At 37.3% G+C, this 25,484-nt stretch overlaps 1 protein-coding gene across 1 annotated transcript in view; it reads left to right on the top strand.

Moving 5' to 3' along the window:
* Positions 1–25,484, top strand: part of Srp72 (signal recognition particle 72) — a 60,668-nt gene that overhangs the window by 28,619 nt on the left and 6,565 nt on the right. Inside the window, exons 9-18 of the mRNA XM_071591704.1 lie at positions 1,203–1,311; positions 1,403–1,520; positions 1,593–1,730; positions 3,546–3,663; positions 6,728–6,924; positions 10,440–10,758; positions 16,136–16,345; positions 21,025–21,186; positions 23,292–23,450; positions 25,113–25,285. Of these exons, the coding sequence (XP_071447805.1) occupies positions 1,203–1,311; positions 1,403–1,520; positions 1,593–1,730; positions 3,546–3,663; positions 6,728–6,924; positions 10,440–10,758; positions 16,136–16,345; positions 21,025–21,186; positions 23,292–23,450; positions 25,113–25,285 (1,703 nt within the window). The remainder of the gene's footprint in view (positions 1–1,202; positions 1,312–1,402; positions 1,521–1,592; positions 1,731–3,545; positions 3,664–6,727; positions 6,925–10,439; positions 10,759–16,135; positions 16,346–21,024; positions 21,187–23,291; positions 23,451–25,112; positions 25,286–25,484) is intronic.

Consider the following 25,484-nt stretch of genomic DNA (forward strand, 5'->3'; position numbering starts at 1 on the left):
AAAATGTTGACCTTATCTTTAATTGCACTGCATATAATGGTGGTATCTTATTCACACAGGCAATTGAAACTTTGCACCTTCTTTCAGTGTCCTTCATCAAGAAATTTTTACTATTTCAGTGTTAACTTTCAGGCCCAAATGTTTTCTAAAAATCTTGTTGGCTAAAATAACTCTTTTGCTCTTCTTTATCGCTACCATCATTTAAGGGTTACTATTCAAGTAACACCAGGATACAAAATACTCATTAACATGTCTGTGATAGAGCACTTCGAGCTATTAAATGACAAGCTCAATGTTCCTGAATAATAAACCAAATCTTCACAGACTGATTATGTTGTGCAAGAGTAGTAAACAGATTGCCATTCTGGAAGAATGTATTCAGTTTTTTGATTACTGTGCTAGAGGATCAACAAAATAAAATGGAAAAGTGGAAAGTGCCTATGTAGAAGTGGCTGCCTGTAGTTGAAAGCACATAATTCTCAGCCACTTCCTTTCCCTCATTAGTTTCCTGATATCTTGTAGGTTATGTGATGGCTATGCTTCAATAATTACACTTTTATTAAAAAATTAAAGGGTTTAATTTGAGATTTGTCAGAAGCATGCAGAGAGATATAAGTTAGCCACTGACTGTCTTGTCACCTTCAAAGTAGACACAAATGGAACATTTGTGTCATGTTTCAGGTGCACAAAAATGCTGGAAGACATCTGGTGCACTCTAAATAAATTAGCTTTTTTGTTTGAAATTTCTTTTTCTTAAACCGGGAAATATCTAAATAAACACGAAGTAGGTGACTATCACTTTATACGAAAATTTTCTCCTACATTCCTTTAATGGTTTTAAGAGAATTGCTGATAATTTACTAAAATAAAACTATTGTCTTTAAATGAACACACGTGTGGAACATTTTGAATTTCCCGCAAGTGCTTGCTTCAATTCTAGTTCATAAAATGGACGTTCTAAGAGGGGGGACGATAGTATAGCAGGGAAAAACAGTTCCAACGATTTTGATCACGTAAGTCATATCTTACGTAGATATTCCATGGACTTATTCTGACTGAAGTAGACCAGCCTCGCGTAGTTCCACGTATTTTCGTAATGTTACATGTGTCGTATGTTTCTTGTGAATAGGGCAAGAGGTAGAGTGCACATTGTGTATTATATGGTTTAAATAGACCACCAGAGTTCACAATTAGTTCTGTAGGCAAATATGACTTCCACTAAGGAAAGTAAACTTACTTTTCTGTATAATGAATTAAATCGCTTAGGCCACAATGGTGAATACGAAAGAGCCATCAAGACAGCAAATAAAAGTATTTCAATACGTTAAATATGTTGATTGTCTGATTATGTTTTATTAGTCCGCCTTCATGTATATTTTTCACGAAATCTTTTGGTTTGCAGTTCTCCACGATAATCCTGATGAGGTTAAAGCATTTCATTGTAAAATAGTCAGTCTAATCCAGTTGTCGAAGTTTCAAGAGGGATTAAACTTCATAACAAAAAATACGAAACTATCCTCGTTAGTATTTGTGAATTTTTAATGTTTTATTGTTCATGAGGAAGATGGTATTACAGAGCACTTTTTTTTCAGGGGACTCATATTTGAAAAAGCGTACTGTCAATACAGACTGAATCAGCCCCAGGAAGCTTTGAAAACGATTGAGTGTGTCAGCAATTTAACTCCGAAACTGAAGGAATTGAAGTCTCAAATTCTATATCGTATGGAAAGGTAACTCTTAAATTAATGATATTTATGTAAATGCGTGGTAAAAATTGGAACGAAATCGGCCATTCTAACCCAAATGTTATAAGTTCCATAATTTGAGAATCTATTTGATCCAACGCAGTTATTTTATTATACTTTATGGACATTTGTGTCTTGCGACGTTTTGAAAATAAGATGTGTAGCCTGTATGAGGATGGAGAGGCATCAATGAAGGAGGGAGTGACACACTTGTATATATTAAATACATTCCATTTGTAGTAGTACAACCTGCACTAGGGCTGATTATAAGTACTTTTACTTTCTCTTTAGCTGAAATTGGCCTTGGGTAGGGTAAGGCATATTGTTTTTCTGTGGTAGTTGTTGCCAGTAGGATTGATATGCCTGGTGGGTTTACCCAGCTTTGGTCACAAAGTTTGGCCTTATGAGGGTGTTTAAAAAATAGGAGGACTGTGACATTGTTACTGTTGCCAATTTCCATGCTAGCTCTTGGGTTGTATTAATTAATACACACGTCGCTATTACTGAAGGTAATGTCATTCAATACAGAAAAAAATACATTTGGAGCAATGAAAAATGGTTAGCTTACATTCAGGAAAAGCATTCTGGACCCGAAAATTTAAGATTATATTACACCTGTTGCAAATGCCTTCCTTATTAGCCATTTACTGTGTCATAAATAGTTAATATTTTAACTAGAGCTAAATAATTGACTAACCAGGTCACCCTGTCCATATAGGTACAAAACGCCCTTAAAGTATTATTTATTTTGTTATTATGCCTAAATTCTTATTTATTTGAGAAATAATCAATAAAATGGACCGCTAACACCCTTCTATGGCTATTCAGGCAGTGGGAACCCAGCACACAACTATTACTGGCATTCATTCTTTTCAATCTGTGCTGCCTACAGGGAAGTATTAAGCATGTGGTAGCAGAAATAGCTCCAAATAAAAGCGGTAGCGCCAATATAAATGTACATGTCTCTACACTCAGTGGACAAAGTATGTGTTCTAGTTAAGGAGACGGTATTTCCGAATTTCCGTTTCATTCTGGTACATACTTGTTTTTTATTTGTATGTATGAAGAAAGAGAATGTACATGCGTCGTTCAATAAGTCTCCAGGAGAGAAGAAAGCAAAGTATTGTAGGTAGTTTTTTTTTAGTATTTCAAACATATTCTGATTTTTTCTTGATATGCTTTTCCCAGCATTTCTTCTACTTTTTGAAGCCACCCAAAAAGTAGGATTTCAGAAGATTCTCAAAATAGGCAAATGTGTTGGCGATGACCTCGTTTGACATGAATTGTTTTGCTTTTCGCCAAGACATGTTTTCAAGTTAGGAAATCAAAAAAAGTCATCGGGGGCCAAATCTAGTAAATAAAGCACATGTTGTTTAAACTATAATTCTATGATTTTTGCCATCAAAACTGCACAAGTGTGCACCCATTCATTGTCTGAATGGAAGAGAATTTTTTCTTTGCCAAATGAGGACATTTCCTCTTGATTTTTTTGCTCAAATGTTGCAATAACAATGCATAATACTCTCCATTTAATTTTTGTCCTTTTTGCGAGTAATTAGTGTAGATAATTCTGCATGCATCCCAGAAACCATGGCCATTACTTTGTCAGCCGATTTTGATATCTTTGGCTTCTTCAGTGCTGGAACACCTTTAGAAACTCATTGTTTCGACTGTTCCTTAGTCTCTCTGGAGTGTAGGGGTATTTATATTCATGTTTTATCCCCAGTTGTGTATTGATATAAACTTTTTTTGCATTAATTTCTGATTTACTCTAATTATTTTGGTTTTTTCTTTACTCAGGTATGAAGAGTGCCTAGAAGTTTATGGAGATATAATTAAGAATAGCAGTGATGACTATGAGGATGAAAGAGAGACAAATTTGGCTGCAGTGGTTGCTAATTTATCTTTTGGAAATTTTGTGAGTTTCTTTTTCATATACGCACATTTTAAATGCTAAATTCAAAATCCCTTTTGTTTGAAATGGCCCACCATTGTTGGGATTTTCATGACTGTACGCCGTGATTGCCTGATAGGTACATTACAATATCTCTAGGAGTACACAAAGAAAAATAGGCTTGACTATAAGCTTATGTAAAAATATAAATATAAAATGAAATGTATAAAAAGTTGCTCCTACTTTGTAATCATTGTATTCATCCCTTTGAACAAATGCATCTGATAATCCTACACCAGTTGGACTGTCCATCTTAGTGTTGGCTAGTACATTGGAGGTAGTAGGTTAACTTTTTTTGTCAATTTTTTCATTCCTCCATATCTCCTAGCATTGGTATTTAAAAAAAATTCTCAATCAGTGCACAGAGAAACTACGAGGTAATTTCAATGAAAACCAACTGATTCATTACATCCAACATCCATTCATTTTCTGAATACTTTCCCTTATTGAAGAATTCATTCACTGCAGTCTTCCTACTTGAACGACAATTTATTGGAAATTGTGACCCTCTTCCCATACGATACTCTATGACACCTGAGAGTTTTATGTTAATGTTGTAATGATGGGAGCAAAATCATCATTATTATTGATTGTCTACCATGTAAGGTAGGTTTTGGATGAACACAGACTCTACCAGGACATGTTTCCTTGCCTCTCCTAACAAAACAAACTTGACTTCCAGCACTGTAACAAGCCCATCCTCAATTCCATATGTGTCCTTTCTTTCTTCATTCTATCCAACATGTCTATCCAATTTCTATCCAATTGAATGATTGCATTCTCCCCTTTATCACAGTCTTCCACATCCGACTCTCAATCAAAATGTTCTGCATCCATCTCTCCTGTTTTCTTAATATTTCTCCTAACAATCTCCTCTCCTCCCCCACTATGCTGAGCACCTCCTCATTTGTTTTCACTTCTTTCCATTTCACTTTTTCATCCTTTTCCATCCTAACATTCTGAAAGTACCCAAATCTACACCTATTGTCTTGCATAAATGACCATGTTTCTATACTGTGCAACATAATGCTCGAAATAAAAGTTTAAACGAGCCTTTTCTTAACATCCTTAATCGACATCCCTGTCATAATATTCCCTCCTCCTTGTGAAAGATCTTTGTCTAATGCAATTCTTCTCCTTATGTCTCCTACTACTTGGACCATAGACCAAAACACTTCTGAAATTGGGAAAATGTTCTGCCTGCCCTAATTATTGCCCTCCTATCTTAATAATTAACTTACCTTTTCTCTTTCTGGAAAACAGGATAAACTTTATTTTATTTGCATTTATTCTCATCCGATATCTATTGCAGTGACTTTTGATCATCATCTAAACTAACTGATTGTTATGAATTCCCCGCTGGCTTTCATTCCTATTTCCAGTTCTTCCCATGCATATTTAACCATTTCCTCCGCATGTGGAACAGCACAGGTGGTAACGGTCACCCCCGCCTTACCCCCCTGCCCTCCCCCTAATTAGGGTCAAACCATAGGATACTACCTTGATCAAAAATTTCCCGGAATTTATTCAGAAAATTAAAAATACAAGTTTATTCATCTAAATCTATATTGTCCCCTTCAAAGTAATCCCCATCGACTGCAACACACTTATGCCAGCGCTTGATCCAATCCTCGAAACATTTTTTATATTCGGTTTTCGGTATGTCCATCAGTGCTTCCTGCGATTTTTCCATTACTTCCTCTCGGCTGCTAAAACGCGTTCCCCGTAATGGTTTTTTAACTCGATTGAACAGAAAGAAGTCACAGGGAGCCAAATCAGGTGAATTCGGTGGCTGTTGGATGGTATTTGTTGCATTTTTCGTCAAAAAATTACGAATAATGATAGCACTGTGCGACGGTGCGTTATCATGGTGCAAAATCCACGAGTTTTCTGCCCACATTTCTGGTCTCTTTCGGCGAATTGCTTCACGCAAACGTCTCATAACGCCCAAATAATACTCTTTGTTTACTGTCTGGCCTTCTGGCAAAAATTCATGATGCACTACACCGTTGTAATCCATGAAAACCGTCAGCATTGCCTTCTTTTTTGACTGAAAACGACGTGGTTTTTTTGGTCTCGGCTCATTTGGTGAACGCCATTCACTTGCCTGATGTCTGGATTGCGTGTCGTACTCATAAACCCACGTCTCGTCTCCAGTAATGATCCTTTTGATGAATGTGGGATCGGGTTCAGCCTCGCAAATCATGTCTTTTGCGACGTCAACACGGTCTCTTTTTTGCATGAAATTGAGGTCTTTTGGAACCAACTTTGCTGCTACACGACGGAAACCCAAATCATTAACCACAATGTCTTGGGCGGATCCATAGGCAATGTTCAAGTCCTCCGCTATTTCTCTGATGGTTAATTTGCGGTTATTGACCAACATTTCTTTTACTTTATCAATTTTTTCACCGACTTTCGATGTCGATGGTCTGCCACTGCGTTCATCATCTTCGATTGACTCACGACCACTTCTGAACCGCTCGTGCCACTGGTAAACGACCGTGTTTTTTAGAGAATCATTGCCGAAACACTTTTCCAACATTTCCAACGTCCGTGCGCCACTAAATCCGTTTTTTACGCAAAATTTAATACAAGTTCGTTGTTGCAATTTTAAATCCATTTCTGAAATTGTAAAAAATCGCCAACACACACAGAGATAGATGTACTCTTGGCTACGTAACTTTTGCAAATGTCAAGTTATGACACTAAGATTTAAAGGGAATATCAACAACAGATGTACCAATTTAACAAAAAAAACAGAACTCAAATCGGAACGATGGGAGCGCCACACGGTGGTTATTCCGGGAACTTTTTGATCAAGGTAGTATGAACAACATTTCCTTTGCCATGATTGTCATTATGGTCCATCTTTTCATTGATGTGGGAGAGATTTGTGCTGTTGGGAGGGATTAGAACTGCATTGTTTGGTGGTGGGGGGAGGAGAGAGAGTGGAGGAGTGAACAACAGGCAGTCAATGGGGCAAAAGTGTGTCCAGGTACTTATGCTTGTATGATTCCATTCGTAGAAGGACTCCCAAGATTTGCCACAACTGCGAGAGCATACATATGAGTTGGCCTACAACAGAGCTTGCCGTCTACTAGGGGAGCGCAAGTGGTCAGAGACAGAGGCCAAGCTGCGGCAGGCAGAGCGACTTTGCCGGGAGACACTGGAAGAGGATGGGACATCGGAGGAAGATGTGGAAGAAGAGCTTGCCATAATCAAGTGAGTACCCCTGTGGTCATGGATTGAAATCTCTTGTCTTCTGTTGAGACCGAAAACAGAGGTGCATCTAGTGAAGAGCTAATGGAGCAACTGAATTGAGTGATTGCTGAATCAACAGTGTTGATTTGAATCTTGAAGCAATCAAAGCTGATTTGGTAAAGAGTGGAATGGGGAGCATAAAAAGAGTGAAGAAGTGACTCTTATTATAGGAAACTGAATTGCAAGAGGTTTCAAGCTTTTTGTGCAGTTAAGGAGTCATCGTTTAAAAAAAAGCACAATGCTGCCTAACTCCGTACAGCAAAGCTCAAACCATTTCATTTAAAAAGTGATTTGTAACTCTTACTAGCGTGCAAGATTCTCCATAAGTTTTCAAATATTGTGTGTAATTAAGGAACCCTAAACTGCCTTAATTTCTTTTACCTCTCAGATCGAGAACTTGGAAATAATGCCTCTTGCATATCCATTACTGATCAGTATATGGAATGCGCAATTAAATTAATGCAGGAGGTTGATAGTTGTTTTGTTCAATTTAAAATTTATAAAATCATAAGTTTTTTGGGTTGAAAAATGCATTTGGTAAACAGCTTCCCAAATAGACTAGGGACTACAACATACCACAATTTTTCAAAGAGGATACACACTTGGGATTATCATCGCAAGCAACATCCTTCATATTCCATGCAAAAGCTGAAAGAGGGTTATCTACCTGAGGATTACTTTACAACCATCACGATCTGTGCCACCCATGGGCTGGTGCTTCGTGCTGTTATTCCAATTGCTCCACCAATAATTGTTCTATGATTTCCTTTAATCAGAAAGTTGTCCAGTGTGGCTTTCTATAAAATGCCAACTCACCTTCAGTGCTCTGCCATCTTTAGGGCTTCATGCCACTCAATAATTGAAGCTAAACCTCCCTTCCTAATAGAAACCTCTCTTGGATTAAAATTTGCTCTTTGCATCACCATGCCAATTTTGGCATCCCACTTGGAGTTACATTTAGCCACTGCATAACCCTCAAGTTTTGGCTCTGTTAAATCATTGACACCAACCTTAAAAGAGGCCCTCACCCAATTTTATTCTCGGTAGCATTTCACTCCTATCAGGTAACAGGTGTTGATGTTCTAACTGAAATTTCCCCTTTCCCAAATTTCCTTCCCGATTGGGACTTTTTCCCCACCAAGGAACTTTTATGGTCAACCTTGAATTTCCACTTTTCTCTTCCTAAAATTAAAGTTTCTTATTTATTGTCTATTAAGCAATTGAAGCTCTAGAAAATCCAAACCCAAAATCTCATCAAATCCCTGTGAACTATCCACTGAGATAAAATGTACACCATACACCATTTTCACTTAGTCCAATCCTTCTATCTCCTGTATGCAGTAAGGGGATTGCCTCTTTCCCTGTGAGTTGCACACTTCAGACACCCTAGGGTGACTTGGGGAATGATATCACTCTAGAATCTGCACTGTCTTACCCTGATAAGCTTTTCTGCCACCAAAACGACTGACCCTACTCCATGCTTCACTCTTGTAAGGAAAATATCTAGGAGAAACCGGGCATGGCAACAGCAAACTGCCTTTGCTTCTATTGTCTGCATTCTGACACGAGGTGGTCATCTGCCCTACATTTGCAGTATCTTCTACTTTAGCATTGCCTAGTTATGTGGCCTGGCTCTCTGTATTTTAAACAACTTCCATCTTGATCACAAAAAATGCAGTGGCTCTGTTCCTCCATTGGATTCCTCTCCACCCTTTTGATCTGGATGTCTCCCTCAGCAGTCATGTCAAGGATCTTGAGTTGATTCTTCCCTAAAACTCATGGAAATCATTGTCTCATGCAATGCATTTATATTCTACAGCAGAATATTCCCACAATATTCCCTCACAACTGTGGGTAATCTAATGGTGCCCTTGTATGCCAATCTGTTCATGAGGAAACACCAGCTGGAGTTCCCTACTACCCAGTTGAGTTGCCGCTAGTGGAAGTTTGAATTGGATTTATTGATGATATATTCATAATTTGATGTCATGGCAAGGATCTGCCGATGAAATTTTTCCGTTTACTGAATTAATTCTCTTCTATCTGCTTTGCTTCTACCATCTTTCAAAGTAATGACTTTAATAGATACTTCAAGCGCACCATCAAGAAAATGTTCTACATTACAGCAGTTGTCACCCTACATACTTTAAGTATTCCATTCACTATTACCCATCAATCGGCGGCCAAAATATTTTAATTACATAGAAAAATTAAATGAATGTTCAAGCCAATTGCAGATTTCCCTCACCATCAAGCATTCGGAACCACTACTTTGGAAACATATTTTACCATTATCAACCAATTTCTCTCTTTGCAGTAAGACCACCAATGACAATAACCTACATCTGAACTCTACATATTTTCTTGACATCCAAAAGTTAAACTCATCATTAAAGGAATCCTCCCGTTACTGACCACAAACTAAGCCACTTAAGAATTAAAAAAACTATTCCGTGTTTTATGAGTACCCTCCCAACCTAGGCATCTTACTTCATCCCAACCCTTATGTCTCATGAAAGCAGGACAGTACCCTCCTATCAATCTCCCAGAAGTGTAAAAGACCGGAATGTAAATCATGTCTAATGTTTTGCTCCATTACCAAATTTCACAGTCAGTACTACTCCATGTGTCATTCGTGTGTCCTGTACCTACACCACACCCAATATGGTGTGTCTTTTACAGTGCACAATTATGCCCCATGTTTTATGAAGGGAAATGTACAATATCCCATTCAATATGCAAAAATAACCATAGCTCTATGTGCAAAGGATCTTCTCCACTCTCCCACCTTGTCATATGTGACTCACTCCCAGATTCATTATGAGACATTTGAAGACTGCCTCAGCCAATCTCATTATCTATTAACTATATTCCTAGCCACCTTCTTTTGAAGTCTTTCCAATTGCTCTGGATGAATTTGGACCTGCATCACGTTTAATTGGCTGGAATTGAACATCATGCGTTGATCAATTTTGTGCACTCTTCGCTCATCTTGATTTTCACAATGCATTGTCATTTTTTACTCTGGACATCACATCAACCTCCATTTCTCCTTGCTTTACCCTCCCACCTTTTACCATGCATTGGGCAAATTTTGAATGGCAATATGGGAATTTCCATGAGTTGTTCTTCAAATTGACTCATGAAATGGTATTAAAGGTAAGAGGATAGGGGATTGCTCATGGCCATGTTGAAACTCTGTTTGTAGGAGTTTTTGAAAGTGAAATAATTTTGGTTCATATACAGAGTGGTTAAAAGGATATATTCCTAAAATGTTTCATTAGTAGAGGAGCCATTTTTCTTGTAGAATAATCCTGTTTGTACTTTTTTGGAAAGACATGTAGGCATGGAAGGTTTGGATTCTGAAAATAAAAGTTTTAATCTCGAAGATTTGTCAATGCTATGCTTACAATTGGAGAAAAACATTATGATAAAAATATTTCTCCCCATTCCTTTCTTTGCTCCGTGCTTGCCAGGATCCAGCTTGCGTACTGCCTCCAGGCACAAGATGGGCGGGGCAAAGAGGCGCAGATGTTGTACAACTCTGTACTGCAGAGCACGCGGCAGCGTCGTGAGGGGGATGTGGAGGGCAGCACTCAGAGTGGTGGGCTGGACCCAAGTCTTGTTGCTGTCGCATCCAACAACCTGGTGGCATTCAACCGTGATGGCAATGTGTTTGACTCGAAGAAGAGAATGCGTGCAGCCATGGCGGATGGCCTTGAACACCGCCTGACTTCATGGCAGCGTGCATGTATTGCTCTGAACAATTGCCTGCTGACCTTCTACACAAATCAGGTGACATGGCATGATGTTGTCTTATTTTTCAATTTCACCCAACCCCAAATTGAGCACTCAATTTTATGAGTGTTCTCTGTAAATGACATGGTTTCAGGCGTAACATGGTGAAAATCCTTCATAATTAAAGAAGACACTTGGTTTTGCTAAACACTTATTCAGACATCATCCTAAGTTTTCGCCTACAGAAGCTCTAAATTTTTTTCTGAGTGCGGAATTAAAAACTCATATGAACTAACTAGCAAAGATACTTCCTAAGGAAATATCACCTGAAAAGTGCACTATGGTATCATTTGGAGTCACCAATTTATTTCCCTGTGTCCTCAGATCAGAAGCTCTATATTTAGCTGAAACTACCCTGTTCAAGGCAAAAGTTCCAGCTCCCATAATTTGTTCCTCATTAAAAGTGTGTATAGGACAGCACAGCTGTGTGTTTAATGGTAAAAATTACCATCAACGGTATGGCTTGGCCATGGGTTATCCACTTTCTCCACTATTGGCGGAAATTTAATGGGACCATTTGAACCACTATTTCTATCAAGTAACTACCCCATTGTACAAAACATCCTCTATTGGGTTAGATACATAGATGATGTATTCTGTGTTTGGATGGGAACTATTTGACTGACAGTTTTGAAACTTCACTAAATTCTCAAGATAAACTTTTCAAATTTACGAAAGAAATAGAAACCAAAAGATCCCTTAATTTTTTAGACTTACATATTTCTGTGATCAACATTGGCTTTGATTTTTCAGTGCTCAGGAAAGCATGCTGTACTGATGTAGTAATTCACAATAAATCCAAACACAATTTTTCTCAAATATTATCAGCCTTCCACTCTATGTTATCTAGTGAATGTTCTATCCCTTTGCTTCAAGAGAACTTGCTAAATGAATTGCGTACCATAAAAAATATAGCTTCAAATCATTATTCCAGTTTTTTATTTGTCTGAACAGTAGAGCCTATACTTTCCACCCTGCAGCCCTCCTTTGCCAACCCATTCCCTCATCCCTAGAATGTCTAGTCTATTTTTCACTATTCCTTGCTTAGTATTTATAACTTGCCTCCCTGAAGTAGCATGAGTACATTCCATGTTCCTATTCTTATCCTTTCCTTTCTGCTTTCTCTCTTCAACTTCCTCTTTCTTTTGTTTGTATCTTTCGGTGCTTGGCCTCATTGTATTCCCCTCCAGAGATCCGAATGAGGGGAAGCTTTACTTCCAGAAATTTGCGCATAGAGGTCCGTGTGATGCCCAGCTTAGTTCAGCCCTCCATTCCACTCAGATTCTGCTTGCAGCTGCTCAGTATGAGTCAGCTACATTTTACATTACTCAGCTTCGCTCCTCACCATCAACTTTACCAGCATGAGTGGCACTACCAAGACCTTTTACTTCCACTGGGATTGCTCTCAAGATCTTTGTGGCTACTTGCCCCTCACCACAACAAGGCAGTAACCCACGGGGAGTTACGGAGAAAGTGATATTGAAAAAACAATTTTTTCAACTTGCCTACCCAAGTGTCACCCAGTTTTTTGTAGTTACAGTCACACACAAATTGTGGCATGTGACTAAATATTTAAGCCTTTGAGTGATGGGAGAGCCACTTGAGATAAACCTGTGAGGTCACTTGGGTAATAATCCTGTTTCACCTCTACTAACTTTGTCCAGGTTTCAACCAAGTTTTTCCAGGTATTCATCTGCTGGTGAATGAATTGGATGACCTTAACATTCCTCATTGTAGAAAATAATACATTAGATACTCATATTCATGCTCATCAGACCACTTAACTAAGGTCATCCCCTGCCCTTACTCAACATATAATTTACTCTTTAATTTGTCGTATACTTTGAATGCTTTGTAATAAATGTGCCTGTGTGGAAAAAAATCTTTCAATTATTAATGATTAGGTAGTTTGAAATTATTTAATATTCAATGCAATGGAAAATTTTGCTTCACACACACACACCTAATTATGATTATGAAACTGTAATCTTTTATCTGGTTATCGACCAATTTTTGTGCAGTGACAATCGAGTGAAGTGATTGGCCATTTGTGGTGGGTCTACCTCTCTTTGTTAGGGAAAGAAGAATTAGCTTGCTGTATGAAAAAAATGCTTTTATGCTATTGAAGACTAATTCACAGATACCATCCATGGTGAAAATGTAGTAATTACTGGAGTTTTTGAAATAAAATGTCATTTTTAATTTTGCCATTAACCTTTTGCAATCGGATGCCGAGTGTGACTCGACACGGTTAGCAATGGCAGTAGTATGTATGTCGAGCCACACTCGACGTGGAGTTTCACCACGAGGGGAATTGGGATTTTTGTCTATTTTTCCAATAACTTTTCTTGTAATCATCTGCATGAAAGGAAAAGGAAAGTTAAAGCTTAATTAATAGCATGGCTTGTTTTATAAATGAATAGTATTGTCCCATTATGTTGTCGTCGACATACTATAAATGCCATCTCCCAAAGGATGCCACCACCTACGCAGATGTTTTTTGTTATCTATTTACTGTGTTGTAAGTTCTTTTCATTTGCATTGTTTGCTCTTCATTAGTTGGAAGTCAGCTAAATGTAAAGCAATGTCTTTTAGAGATTATCCGTGTCTGAAAAAAGATCGCCAGAATGTAAAGTTACCTCAGTCAGCTGATCCTTAGGTCATTGCTTTCTAGTTTGGACTCTTTTATTTCCTTTTCTTCCTAGTGTCCGCTGTCTCATCAAACATTCTGCCTGCTCTTTTCCTATCTATTGCATAGTCAGGAATCTTGAGTAGGAGGGTCCAAGATATGATCTATTATATTCATAGTAAAGCACGAATCCTAGCACTTTTCCTTTGTCGTGGTTTTTTGAGGTTGCATCATGCTCCTGTGGTAAAAAACCTTCCTTATCTTAGTCCCCGAGGTTTGCTTACGTTTCTAGAAGCATAACGCAGGTGTTTTCCCTGATGACAGAGGGTTCTCTTACAACAGATGCTTTCCCTTTAGTTGGACGAATGCTTTGCCAGCTAGTAGTTGCTCATTCTGAACGATTTTCACCTCCTCACGATGGATAAGTATTCCAAAGAATTAGAAAGCAGTGACCAAGAATTTTACATCAGAACTGACGAATTTATTAACAAATATAATAGTGACAAAAGTGAGTTATCTGAGAATGCATTTGGAGATGATGAACTAGTCACTGGTCCAAGTGGAACTATGGAAAGGAAAACGTCCAAAGATCAGGATGAATGTACTGACAGTGACGTTAAATTCATACCAACAAAACGAAGATGCACAATTCAAGTGATTCAAGTGACAGTGATAGAATTATAGGCGATAGCATTGTGCATTCGGGCATAAGGCCCAGTGAAAGTAGTGTTTATAGTGGAAAACCGGAAAAAGAAAAGTGGAATGCTGTATCGGTGAATGACCATGAGCCTAGCAGAATCCCCTTCTCCACTGGTCAGTTACGTGTTGGACCTCAAGTTCCTTCTGGATGTGCCACACCAATAGAGTTTTTCAGTTGTTTTTTACAGGCACATTGATACAAAATATAACAGAAGAAACTAACGAGTATGCTAAGCATAAAATTAGCCAGAAAGAACTATCGCATCGATCCACTTGGAATAATTGGAAAGATGTGACAATTGCGGAAATGAAGGCTTTTCTTGGCGTAATACTAAATATGAGTGTATTGAATCACCCTAACTTACAGAGTTATTTGTCCATGGATTTTGAGTCTCGTATACCATTTTTCGAGCTGTTTTCAAAAGAGAAAGGTTCTTGCAAATATTTTGGATGTTGCACTTGAAAAATGATCAAAAGTCAAGTAAAGATTTGAGAGCAAGAACCGAGAAGGTAAACTGCTTCTTGTCATACCTTGAAATGAAATTTAGGGAGAGATTCTGTCCTGGAAGGGAGATTTCTGTTGATGAGGCTGTTGTTGGTTTCAAGGGAAAGATACGCTTCATCACGTATAATCCTAAAATGCCAACAAAATGGGGTATTCGTCTATATGTCCTTAAATAAGTATTCCAAAAGTGGTTACGTACATTCATTTGTCCCTTATTATGGTGGAATAACAACTGAAACATTGGTGAGACCTGATCTCCCTTTTACTAGCAGAATAGTTTTAGAACTGCATGAAAGATTGAAGAACTCAGTATCTGGTTCTCAAGGCAATCATTTCTTCACTGACAGGTATTACACTAGTGTCACTCTTGCAAGGGAATTGGTAAAGGAGAAAACGCACTTGACAGGGACAATAATGCCCAATAGAAAAGATCACCATCACCTGTGATGAAACATCCAAAGCTAAAGAAAGGAGAGACAGTGGCTTACAGGGATGGAAATGTAATGCTCCTTACATGGAAAGACAAGAGGATAGTCACAATGCTCAGTATGTGGGACACTGCAGAGACTGAGTCCATGGAAAGGAGAGTTCATGGTGGTGGGAATGAAATAGTTTTCAAACCCACGGTTGTGACAAATTATACCAAGTTTATGGGGGGAGTTGATATAGCAGATCATTACACAAGCACATACTGTTTTATGAGGAAAACTCTAAAATGGTGGTGTAAATTGTTTTTCTGGGGGCTTGAGGTCAGTGTTGTAAATTCATTTTTTTTGTATAAAGAATGCCAACAAAGAAAAAAATGAAAAACTGATCTCGCATGTGAAATTTGTTAGGGAACTAGTACACGATCTCGTTGGAGAATTCCATTATGGTACGCAAACTTCCAGGGTTAGATTACCATCCACAAGCATAGAGCATCGTTTAGATGGAAAACTCCATATAATCACACCTCACCCTAACAAAAAACATAAAGATTGTGCGGTTTGCTCTGACCGAAAAATCAAAGGAGGAAGAAGAGAGACGATATATATCTGTGAGACGTGTGAATGTAAACCAGGTCTTCATGTTGGTGAATGCTTCCAAAAATATCATACCATGAAAAATTATAGAGTTTAAATTATGGTTTATCAATAAATTTATCAATAATTATGTCAAAAAATCCAAATAAATAAGTTTGTATGAAAAGAAACTACAGTTTTTCATTCTAGTGCCATGCTTAGTAAATTTGGGGTTTTTAAAAAACTGAATCCCGAGTAGGCTAAGGCAATCGAGAAAAAAGCATCCGAGTGCAAAGGGTTAAAGATATTTCTTGAATTGTCCCTCACACTCACCAATGCTGCTTCAGATGAAGTAGTGCTCTCCCTAGGTCTTTCTTTTTTTAGCCTCTAAAATCCTCTTGGGCTTTTTGAAATTGTTAATATGAATATAACAAGTGTTTTTACCAAGCATTTTTTATTTTCACTGTGGGTGTGGTGCTAGCATTTAGTAATATCTCCTTTCTTGTTTTTTGACAAAGAACTTGTTTCACATTCACAAAGGCTGACCAGTGCAAACAATTGTGTGAAAAACTTGCACATGACTGCCCTGAGTTTGCGACGGAAGCTGTGCTCATCCAGGCATCAGTGCTGGCTCGTGAGGGGAAGACAAATGCAGGGGTGGAGCTACTCCGGGGCTGGAGTTCGAAGGGTGGCAGTGGTGATGTCAAGTTGGTCATGCAGCTGGCGTCAGCTCAGCTCCTACTCTCTGAGGTGTGTGTGTGTGTGGTCTATCTTGTGGGCCTGGTTTTGCCTCCTCAATGCCCAATGGGATGGTTGCCCCCTTGTAGGGACCACTCTTTTGATTACCTTTGTCCCATTCTTTGTTTGGCCTAGTTCATGCATGTTATCAAGCCTGAAAAATCAAGGGTTTGGTACAACTCATACTTAAGTGTAAAATAGTAATGACTTAGATAAATTGAATGAAAAATGTCTAATTATTGGACTCCTGATTATTGTGTTGTCCCCTTTTGGGTTTACCATTTTGGATTAAATTCAGGTCATTTCTAGGGTGGATGCTGCCTTGGAAAATTCTGGCATTTCTGGAAAGTTAGGAAAGTTGGAGTCTTAGGCTGAAAAATCCTAGAAATTATTATAAAATTCAGGGAATTTTCTGGAAAGCTTTAAAAAAAATGGAGAGTTTTCTAAAATGATGGTTTACACTTAGAAATTATTACATTGGTGCATGGCTCCTTTAAAAGTTGCTGTCACGGCATCTCCTGTGGTTACTTGGAGGATAATATGAATGGAAAAGTGCACAGTTTAGATTTTGCTTTGGTAGCAAGACTATAATTCAGTCTCTTGATAATGTGGTGACCAATTCATCTCGCAAACTTGACAATATTAGGATTACGAACATGCTGTGTTGGCATCTATTGTGGTGTTGACAAGCAAATCCTGCAGGTTGATCGCTGCCATCCGCATCCTGGAGCTTACCTTGCCAGGAGGGGTGTGCTGCAGTACTAGTGGTAGGCAACTCATGAGTTAGCCTACAGTAGGTCTGGGTGTGGCTGTGACAGGAAACTAGGCATGTACAAAGTTAATTATCCTCAAAATGTTAACTTTTTCCTTAAAAAATCAATTTCCTGTCTTCAAAAGGCCAATAATTGATTTCACTGATTAATTCGATCCAATACAATCAATTCATTGCCTCATCTGATGAGTTAATGATTGAACTCATATCCCTTTAAATTACCCAACCGCGGACCATTGGTGAATCCAAAAGGCCCCTAAATGAGGTGTTCACAAATTTAACATGATTTTCAGCTTGTGTTTCCACATATGCAAGTTGAAAATTATGAAAATGGCCACACTAATTTAGATGCCGATGGCATTAGATAATTTTATACCTGGGGTAGTAGGCCTTCAAAATTAGTTTTGGGTATTCATTTGCAGTTTTATTAAAGCCAAAACTCTTCCCCTCAAGGGGAGGGGATTGGTTCTCATTGGCCCCCTCCCTCCTTCTTGGATCTGTTCCTGCTTCAGGTATGGTATTTATTGAAAACTAATTTACTTATTAATGAAATATAATAGGATGGTATATGTATACTAATGTTTCATGAAGTCATTGTTAATTAAGCCCTATCATTGTAAATGGCACCTATGTGTATTTAAAAACCTGCACAAATAGAGATCTAATCATTGAATTGTTGTAAGTATTGAATATACCTTTTGTGCTGCATGTAAAATATTTCCAGTTTTTTGGAAATTGTTGTCAATTTGGAAGGGTTGAAGATGCACCGTGAGTGTTCCGCAAATGATGACTGATTTACCTTTTTGGATGAATGAATGTCAGTTCAATGTTTGCTTTCAGTATGCATGTAGATTTCAGTTAACCAATTCTCAATGAAATTTTTATGTTTTCTGTGAAGAAAACATGTCTTATGATGTACTTGGTGAAAAAAATCATTGAAGAACATGCTATCGATGAACACAGTGATTTGTTGGATTTCATGAGGACAACTCCTTTTAAAACACAATTTTTATGTTAGAGGGAATATTTTTTCTACTTTGTCTTTGGAAAAGGACATGTGGCATTTTGAAAACCAGAACATTTCATTTTGTGAAAATAGTTCGCTGTTATTTTCTGTGCCAATATTCAATTGATGTGTATTATTGAATGATGAGGTGAAAATTGTTGCATAATAATTTTTAATGTTTTAAAAATTATCTCACCATAGTCCCAGACATTAAATAGCCAATATTTATTTAAGTGAATGGGTAACTGGTTATTTTAAAGTTTGTACGTAGCAGTGGCAGCACTGAGCAATGACACATTTATAAGTAACTATGTGATCATAGCCTAAGTTATAAATTTAATTTTATCATATTAACATTTGGTTTGTGCAATTTGTTAAATATTATCTTTTTATATTACACACAAACAAAAATTTATTTTGTGATCAAAAGCATGACCATTTTGAAGTGTAAAATTTTCTGTCTGAAATTTTTGTTGGCCTAGGATGAAGGATTTCTATGTGTCAACGGCATCTGGGTGCATGTGCAGACAAATCAAGTCCCACCCTTTGGGCTGTGGCTGCTTGTCGAATCTGATTAAAATGACTTATCCAAACTCTGAAAAAGTGCTAATTTATGGAGGGGAATTCAGTGGATTGAAATAGCATATATTCCTATCATTGTTAGTCATTAGTACTCAAGAAAAGTTATCGCCAAACCTTACAGCATGCCAAAAAATCTTTCAACAACCTTAGACTTACCAATGCAGACAATAAATCTAGAGAGATTTGGAAAATTATTAACGAATCAAAGGGTCGACATCATGTACAAGATCTTCAACTGCAGGACTCCGCTGGTAATGCTATATCAGATTACTCTAAAATGGCCTCCATCCTGAATGATTTCTACCTATCCCATCAAAATCCCACAGTTTCAGTCAATTCAGCAAATTATTCTCATATTCCTAACTCTTGCAATTCATTATATATATTCCCATGTTCAGCCATGGAACTGACCAACGTAATCAATAAATTACCTAACAAATTTAGTCCTGGATTAGATGACACCCCAGGGATAGTCATAAAAAGGTCGTTTAATGCTATTAAGGATCAGCTGCTGTTCTTAATTAATGAATCCCTAAAAACTGGAATTTTCCCGAGCCCTCTTAAATCAGCAAAAATTGTGCCAATATACAAAGGGAAAGGTTGCAAAATGGCAATGAATTCTTATAGACCAATATCCCTGTTAAACCAACTGGGGAAAATATTTGAAATAGTTTTTTATCAACGTCTTGTATCATATCTTGAGACATATAAGCTATTATCCACATCTCAACATGGATTTAGGAAAACAAGGTCCACTACAACAGCCACATATCACATGGTGAATCAAATACTTTCAGGATTGGATAATAGAACTGAAACTTTAGGATTATTTTTCGATTTCAGTAAAGCTTTTGACTTCGTCAATCATCAGTTACTCCTATATAAACTGAAATGCTATGGTATAAGAGGCACGCCCTACAAATGGATTGAATCTTATCTAAGTGAACGGCATCAGTATGTTGAGCTCTCAAGAAATGGCTCCAAATTTGTTTCCCCTGGTAGAGAAGTAACACTGGGTGTTCCCCAGGGTTCTGTACTTGGTCCTATTTTATTTTTAATCTATATCAATGATCTCCCAGACAATCTTAAGCTCATTAAGGGGATAGACCCAATACTGTATGCTGATGATACAAATATCATTGTATCAGCCTCCTCAGTAGACAGCTTGACAGAAAGAGCAGCCGAAGTAGCTCAGATTTTCAATGCATGGTGTCTTCATAACTTTCTAAAACCCAATTTAAATAAGTCCAGCCTGATTTATTTTACTAATAAAAAGAAAGTTTCATCTGCAATCTCAGTAGATGTAGAAGGTGTGAGCATTCCCCAAAATTCCAGTACCCAATTCCTGGGAGTAATCCTGCAGAAAAACATGTCTTGGGAGGAACATATTTTCAAATTACGCAGCAAGTTAAGCTCCCTATGCTTCCTTATTAGAAATATTAGGTATTCTGTAAATTTAGAGGTCCTTCTATCCATTTACTATGGTGAATTTTATTCTCGTGTTACTTTCAGTATCCTCTTCTGGGGTTCCTCTCCCCATGCGGGCATAATCTTCAAAATCCAAAAGAGGATTATACGCATTATGAGCAATGCTCCTTGCGATGCACCATGTAAACCTCTCTTCAAAAGACTTGGTTTATTACCAGTACCTAGCATATATATATATTTAATGTCATCTTACATGCAAAGGGTAATATTTCCCATTACAAGTCCAACCACAATTACCATAGTCACTACACAAGGACCTGCAATGACCTGCACCAACCATTTGTCAGGACATACAATACTGCCCATGGGCCCAAAGCAATGGGCTTAAGGTTATTCAATAAACTTCCCCATGAAATCAAATATGAAACAAAAGTACCTGTTTTCAAGAAAAAGCTGTTTAACCTTTTAAAAAATAATATGTTCTATTCTGTAAATGAATACCTTGAATTGTCGCAATGCATCAATTCCGGCTTAAACAATTGATATGTAATTATACTAGTGTATTGGTATGTATATATATATATATATATATTTATATATTGTATCTCTTCTATTGTGAAATTGTGAAAATTATATTTGACGTGTCCTATATTTGTGTATGTATGAATATGCAACAAATCTCCGGACAAATAAATGTATTATTATTATTATTATTATTATTATTATTGGTAATTATAATTATGGAGACTTATATATCAATATCTGTGGAGAACTCTAAAAGATACATGGTGAAGTGGATTTGTTTTCATGAATAGTGGTCACCTGTCTGATATATTTATCTTATCAAAGTGTCATGTCAGTTTCACTAGCCCTCTCCTCTCTCTTGCTCTTTTGCTCCTGCAGGGAAAACTATCGGAAGCATGCAAAATTTTGCTCAGTTTAGGCGAGACTACTTTCAAGCCAGGTGTGGTGAGTGCTCTGGTGGCACTCAGCTTGGCATCTGGGGACAGGAAAGGTGCTTCAGAGGTGTTGAAGCAAGCTGTGGAGTGGTACCGTAAAAACAAGGTATGGCATTTTTTAATAATGGTTTGGTTTTGGAAAACCTGATAATTCCCTGATCCCCTTGGCAAGTTATTTATAAGCTACTAATAATTTGGGTAGAAGAGTGAATGGTTTGAGAAGGGAAAGTGTAGACTGAAAACTTTTGGTCAATACGGTTGAAGAGAGCACCAAGAATATGAAGAGTTCAAGGAGTAGAAGAGCATGTTTATGATGCATTTAAATAATGGAGGGAAAAGAAGTATGCAAGAAGTACATAAGAACAGTGTGGAGTGCATTAGTAAAATGAAGTAAGTCCCCAGAAATAATGTAGCATAAATAAAAGAGTAAGCATTGATTATGTGAAAAAAGAATGCATTATGATGGAGATTGAAAAAGGGAATTATCAAAATGTATTTTTGCTATTAAAGCAGTCCTCTTTGTTTATTTTTCCATGCAATAACAATACATGACCGACATTCGTACTAGCATTGATAGAAATAATGAGGTGCTCTGGAAAATTAGTAAGCACTGCATTTAAATTATTAATGCTGGTGTAAGAGAATCATATCAGTTTAATATTATAAGCCATATTTGACGGTATATAAGACACTTTTTTTCCAAAATATGGTTAAAAAATCACCCACCTCTTATACATGAAGGTTTGAACTCCATGGGTATGGTGTTAAAAACAAAATGTTATTTTTACAACATATGGTCAATACTACCCATTTTGACTCCATTATATTTGGATCATTATATTTACTTATATTATGTTATTCTTAAGCTAATCACTGTTGCATGATGTGAAAATAGTGTTGTTTGCTTCTGCGATGTCAAAAGAGGTACCAGCCAGATATTAAATGAATTTGATTGTATGTAATAGCAACTGTTCATAACAAATATGTGCTCTTCTTACTAGGTGGAATTATTTGTTTTAAAAAAATTACCCATTTTGTGTGGGCATTTATACCTGTTTGTGCCGCCTCACTGAAATGAAGTAAGGAACACACCTTATATACAGTCAAGTATGGTAATTAAGAAGTGGATGTCTTTCCACAAAATCAATTATCCCTACCATTTTTATTTATTGATGACTGAAATTTAAGCAGCATTAAGTATTATCATTTGGATGGAAATTAAAATGGATGACTGCACCTGAAGTTAAAAAATTTGTACATTGATATAATCATAAAAAGGTATTTTATGCATTGTGATGCATTGAGTCCACAATTAATACATTGTTTATTTGTTAGTGTATGAATCAAAATATAGTTGTTTTTAGCATATGAATCGATACTTAGATTTGTTGTTATTTATTGGACTAATTTCAACCAGTTTTCTTAACTTAATAGCATGTTGAGATACTGTTTTTCTACTCAATATTAGTGATAAAATGGGAGTTATGTTCTTAAATAGGGTTATTTAGAAGAGCAAAATTCATGGGTCTTGTTCTTTGCACCTTTTCAGGATTTGTGTTTAAGGTAATCTTAGTGATTTTTCCATTATTTTTTTCCAATTTATACACCTCAGAATAGAAGGTTACTAACTTCCCATATAATGGATATACATATATGGTAGTAATGTCAGGCACAGATTTTGGAATAGTATCATTAATTTGCAGTTTTCTGGGAGCAAATTAAGTCCAGATCATGATTTAATGCTCGCTAAGTACAATGTCATGTTAAAGGGAATGAACACAAATCATAATGGATGATCAAGTTGAGAGGAGGATGACGGAAGTCAGCTGGCACAAGTGGGGCGTTATCAGAACGAGTGATTATTGATGATTTATTAGGCAAAACTGGATCTAGCCTTCTGTTACTGTTAAACCATTAGTTTCCTGTAAGTAAGCATTTCTACCTGTGACATAGTGAGTATGATTCTGCTTGCTGTGTGTCCTTTCTTAAATGATCCATTATAATATTCACTTTCACCACATTCACTGGTGGATGCCCAAGTGAAGGAACTTGTAGGCCTTGTGTGGTTTAGTCCTATGGACTGGTTTGTATTTAGCTGGGGTAATTTTTAAAATTGGTTATTGAGAGTTCGAATGGGGTCTCTGATTATGCAGACCCCATTTGCTAATTATCACTCAATTTGATACTCAGCATCTCTTGGGTTGAGGACAGGCGGGAGGGGCTGACCTGAGGTTGCTCTGGCGCCATGCTGCAGATTTCCACTTGCGCAGTGGGGATGCAGCAGTGGCCGCACGCAGCTTAGAAGAACTGCTGCGAATAGATCCCAAGGACACAAAGACCATGGCACAGCTGGTGATAGCATTCTCAAAGGTTAGTGAGCCAGCCATGCAGGTGTAATATCAGTATTTTGTGTGTGTTGTCTGTTTTTGCTTGCATATGCATGACCCTAATTTATATCACACTCACAATCCTTATGAAGTAAAGTAAAGAAATAAATTCCCAGTTTGAATATCCATAAATGTTACAATTTGTGTACAATATCTGCATTCACATAGTTTTATAGTCTTATGTTATACAACATATGGGGAAACGCAGCTAATTGCTCGTAAGTTTTAGTGGGATTGTGGTGAAGCATTTTCACCTTATGCCTTTTAAGTTGCCTGTACGAACTTTTTCGGTTAAATATCCATTAATTTTTACAGTGGGAGTTTAAAGTAAATTTTAAAATATCTATTAAAGCTAATGGTCATGTATAGCAATGAAAAGACATAGTATTATTATCTATGGTGAAAATATATATTTGTAACTCAATGATCAAGATAAAATTAATAAAAGTCCATAGAAAAATGTCATTCATTGGTTGTCAGTGGAGGGGAAGAGAGCCAGCTAGAGGTGGCAGTACAAGCATCTCAGCCCATGGAGCATATGAAAGTGGCATACTGAGCTAGATAAACTTGTGGTTGCAGCAGTATTATTGAACAAAATGGAAGGAAGAAGCATAATATATATATAGGGCGGGTGAGCATTACAGTGAGAAGCTTAATGGATGAATTTGGCAATTATTCAAGTCTTCTTGCCAACAGGTGACCATAGGGAGGATCCTGAGAACCATTTCTGATGTGTGCGAAATCAAACTTATTGTTCTGTAGTCCTTACATATGGCTGCCTTTAATTCCCTTACTGCCCTTTACATCTTCCATCAAGCCATCTCTCAATATTTTCTTGGTCTATAAATTATATTTCCGTGTTACCTTAAATAGAGTGAATATATTTCCCATTCCTACTTCCTGATTCTTCTTTTACCTTTCTGTGGAGTGCACCCATTTCTCCTTTGCTTTCTAAAGTCTCCATGTCCTTGTTGTGCACCTACCACTGTGCTGCTTTTGCCCTATTAGCTTTCTCGTCTTATTTTATCATCAACTCTTTATTCTATCAATGTTTTGTGTGAATTAATTACACCATCCCTCTATCTGTTTAAGCATAATATAGTTTTACTCATATCCTTCTGAATACCTGGGTATTTTCTATGTGTACCAACCTACACCTTATTTTGGTGCCAGGTGTTTGTCATGATCAGAATTCAATTGCATACTCCTTGCAGTCATTCATTGTTCCTAAGCTGTAGTGCCCTGTCTCAATCTAATCTCTCCAATTGCCCAGAACTGCATCCCAATCCCCTAATAATACCAAAATTTCCATCCAGGAACACCCACCGTTATATCCTCTTAACTGATTATATACTCTGCCAGCATCTTCCACCCTGTGATCACTTTTTGGCATGTAGACCTGAATAATGACCAAATTTGTAGGTTCAAATTCTGCATCTACTAGTAATATTATATCACTCACCTGCTCTATGCTTTTCCTTCCTTTTTGTGCAGCACTACGTGACAACCACTAGTTTATCTAGCTCAGTGTGCCACTGTCATATTCTCCAAGGGTGGAGATGTTAGTGTGGTTGCTAAATGCTATGACTGAAGCAATTGGTTGGTCACTATGTGCAGCACTTGAATGAATAAATTTGAATTACAGTTTGATCCAAAGAAAGCCCAAGCCTTGAGCAAAAAGCTCCCGTCCGTGAAGGGTGATTCGGCTATAGATGTGGATGCCTTAGAAACATCAAACTGGACAATGGGCACCAAGGTCATCAAGAAGACAGCTGCAAGTGGTATTAAAGACATTCCATCTCCTGGAAATAAACCCTCGTAAGTTTTGTTGTAATCGTAAGATAAGTTCTGTAAAGAGTGTATACCTTGTAAATCATATGAAATAATTTATTTTTGAGAAATAAAATATGTCATTGTATCCAAGCCAGCATAGATTTTAGTAATGGGTGAGCAGGATCTTGAAATGTCATTACTTCCCAGTGTTTTGTGCCTTTCCAAAATTCTGGATGAGCAAGAC

The sequence above is a fragment of the Hetaerina americana genome, unplaced genomic scaffold (genome assembly GCF_022747635.1).
Source record: "Hetaerina americana unplaced genomic scaffold, ioHetAmer1.1.p SCAF_5, whole genome shotgun sequence".
In the NCBI taxonomy this organism is placed as follows: Eukaryota; Metazoa; Arthropoda; class Insecta; order Odonata; family Calopterygidae; genus Hetaerina; species Hetaerina americana.